General features: G+C 51.2%; 1 protein-coding gene across 1 annotated transcript in view; it reads left to right on the top strand.

The window, feature by feature from the left end:
• Positions 1–6: 6 nt before the first annotated feature.
• The window catches only part of CXCL16 (C-X-C motif chemokine ligand 16), a 20996-nt gene continuing 18726 nt past the window's right edge, over positions 7–2276 (top strand). The window contains exons 1-3 of the mRNA XM_006151855.3: positions 7–221; positions 537–675; positions 948–1030. Of these exons, the coding sequence (XP_006151917.1) occupies positions 164–221; positions 537–675; positions 948–1030 (280 nt within the window). The 5' untranslated portion in view covers positions 7–163. The remainder of the gene's footprint in view (positions 222–536; positions 676–947; positions 1031–2276) is intronic.

Genomic DNA, 2276 nt, shown 5'->3' with positions numbered 1-2276 from the left:
CCGGCCGGGACTTCGCGCCCGCGGCCGCCGTCTCCCCCCAGTCTCCGGCAGGCGGGAGAAGACGAAAGCCATTGAGAAATAGGGTGCACGTCACGCCGGAGCCTGTCCCCGAGTCGGACGGAGGGAGGAGGCTCCATCCCCCCGAACTCCGCGGAGCCGCGAGATGCAGCGGGGCTGGGCGCTTGCGCTCCTACTCGTGGCAGCGTGGCTGGCTGTGCCAGGTTGGTGCCAGCAGGGCTGGGGCCCAGGGGCCTGAGTCCCGGGGAGATGGGCTGCGGGAGGGACTGGGGCGCCGCAGTTGAACTGATTAAGTGCAGAGCCGGGCAGGGTCCCCAAGGCTGCCTGGGGCTGGGGCCGGGCTGAGAGCACCTGGGTCCAGGTGAGATTCTGGACGATTTGGGGGTTGCCGTGTGGGTTGAGGCCGCGGGTCCGGTCGCGAAGTCCTAAGGGAGAGGCTGCCGTAGGCTGGAGGCTAAGTACCAGCGGGGAAGACTTCCGGTCTCGAGCCTATGCTGACCCACCTGGATCCCGCCCAGGCGATGGCAACGAGGGCAGTGTCACCGGGAGCTGTTCCTGCGACAGAAGACTTTCTTCTGACAAGCCCCCGACAGTTCACGCCATGGAGCGTTTTCGGAAACTCCTGAAAGCTTACGATCGCTGTCCACGCTACATTAGGTAATCTCACCGGTCCCTGCGAGGGCAGTGCCTCCGCAGTCCCTCCGGACCCTCTCTGGCCAAGCCTGAACGCCATTCGGGGGACCTCGTCCCCTCCCTGGGCCCTGTCTCCCCCAGTTCTCTCGCTTTCATTTCCCTGTCCCGTCTACCTGGGGATTTCCCGGTCTCACAGCAAGAGGCTCTTTCTTGGCGGTGATGTCATGCCCTCGGAATGTGGAAAGAGCTGGGAAGGGACTTGGGGGCCACAGCTGAGACAGATGCTTCCTCTGCAGGTTCCAGCTACCTTCCCAAAACCTGTGCGGGGGCAGCAAGGACCAGTGGGTTCAGGACTTGATGAGCTGCTTTGATAGACAAGGTGAGAACTCCCTGCTCCTCAAGCTCTGCGTCCAGTGTTCAGGCACCTCCACTTTCCGTTTCGGTTGCCTTGGCCCTTTCCCTGATCTTACTGCTTTCCTAAAACCTTCTGATGCTGAGCAAAGTACCTTCACTGAAGTCCCCTTTACCATTTACCACCACTTTCATGATTTTTGCCAACTCATTCTACCATTTTTCTTTCTTTCTTTTTTTTTTTTTAAATTTTATTTCACCAGAGAGGGACAGAGTGAGAGAGAATGAGTGAGAGAAGAGAGAGAGAAAGTGAGAAAGCAAGCTGCCAGGTCCAGAACTCAAACTATGGTCAGTCATGTGGGAGTCCAGCACCCCTAACTACCACACCCCCTGCCAGCCCCCCCCATATTTTTAAAAAAAGTATTTAATTCCATTTGTTATTATTATTATTTTTTTTAATTTGAGCAAAGAGAGGGCGAGAAAGGGAAAGTGAGAAAGCAAGCCACCAGGTCCATGACTCAAACTATGATTGACCATGTGGGAATCCAGTGCCTTTAACCACGATGCCATCTGCTGGTCCTTCTACCATGGATTTGTTATTTAATATATTTTTTTGAAACCAAGGCACTATTTTAATTAATTAATTAATTTAGTTTTTTGCCACCGGGCGTGTACACTTGCCAGAGAGAGACAGAGACAGAGGGAAAGTGAGAAGTCATCCCCCAGGGGGACTGCTATGCTGCAATGACTTCTCTGTTCTTTCTGGGATTTCGGGCATGCACACACATGTGTCCAGTATGAGATTCAAGCCTCTGGGTCTAGGAAAGGAACCACAGTCAGCCAAGTGGGAGTACAATGCCTTAACCACTACACCATCTACTGGACCTCACTATATTTTATTTTCAATGTATTTTTTTTAGCGTATGATAATTTTTAAATTTATTAATCTTAATTATTATTTATACATTTAATCGCTATACATCATTTAGATTGTAAAGAGACTTCACCCAGCATGATATACACCTCAGTCCAGCCCAGCTGAGAATTTATGCACGTCCTGATCAACAAATTATAAACCATATTTGTGTCCCAGAAATGTCTTACCTCTCTATTTTTTTCTCCAAATTCCCTTTTCTATGCTCTTCCCCTTCCACATTCTTTCCACTTTGGTTGTAGTGTCCATAACACTTTTTAATGCTTGTATGTCCTCCAGTCTTTCAGTCTCTGCCACAGACTGTGGACCGTTGGTATATATTAAGGGGAGACATACAATG

Source organism: Tupaia chinensis, unplaced genomic scaffold (assembly GCF_000334495.1).
Source record: "Tupaia chinensis unplaced genomic scaffold, TupChi_1.0 Scaffold000330_1, whole genome shotgun sequence".
Classification (NCBI taxonomy): Eukaryota; Metazoa; Chordata; class Mammalia; order Scandentia; family Tupaiidae; genus Tupaia; species Tupaia belangeri.
Note: the sequence above shows the minus strand (reverse complement) of the source record. Positions and strands in the feature narration are given on the sequence as shown.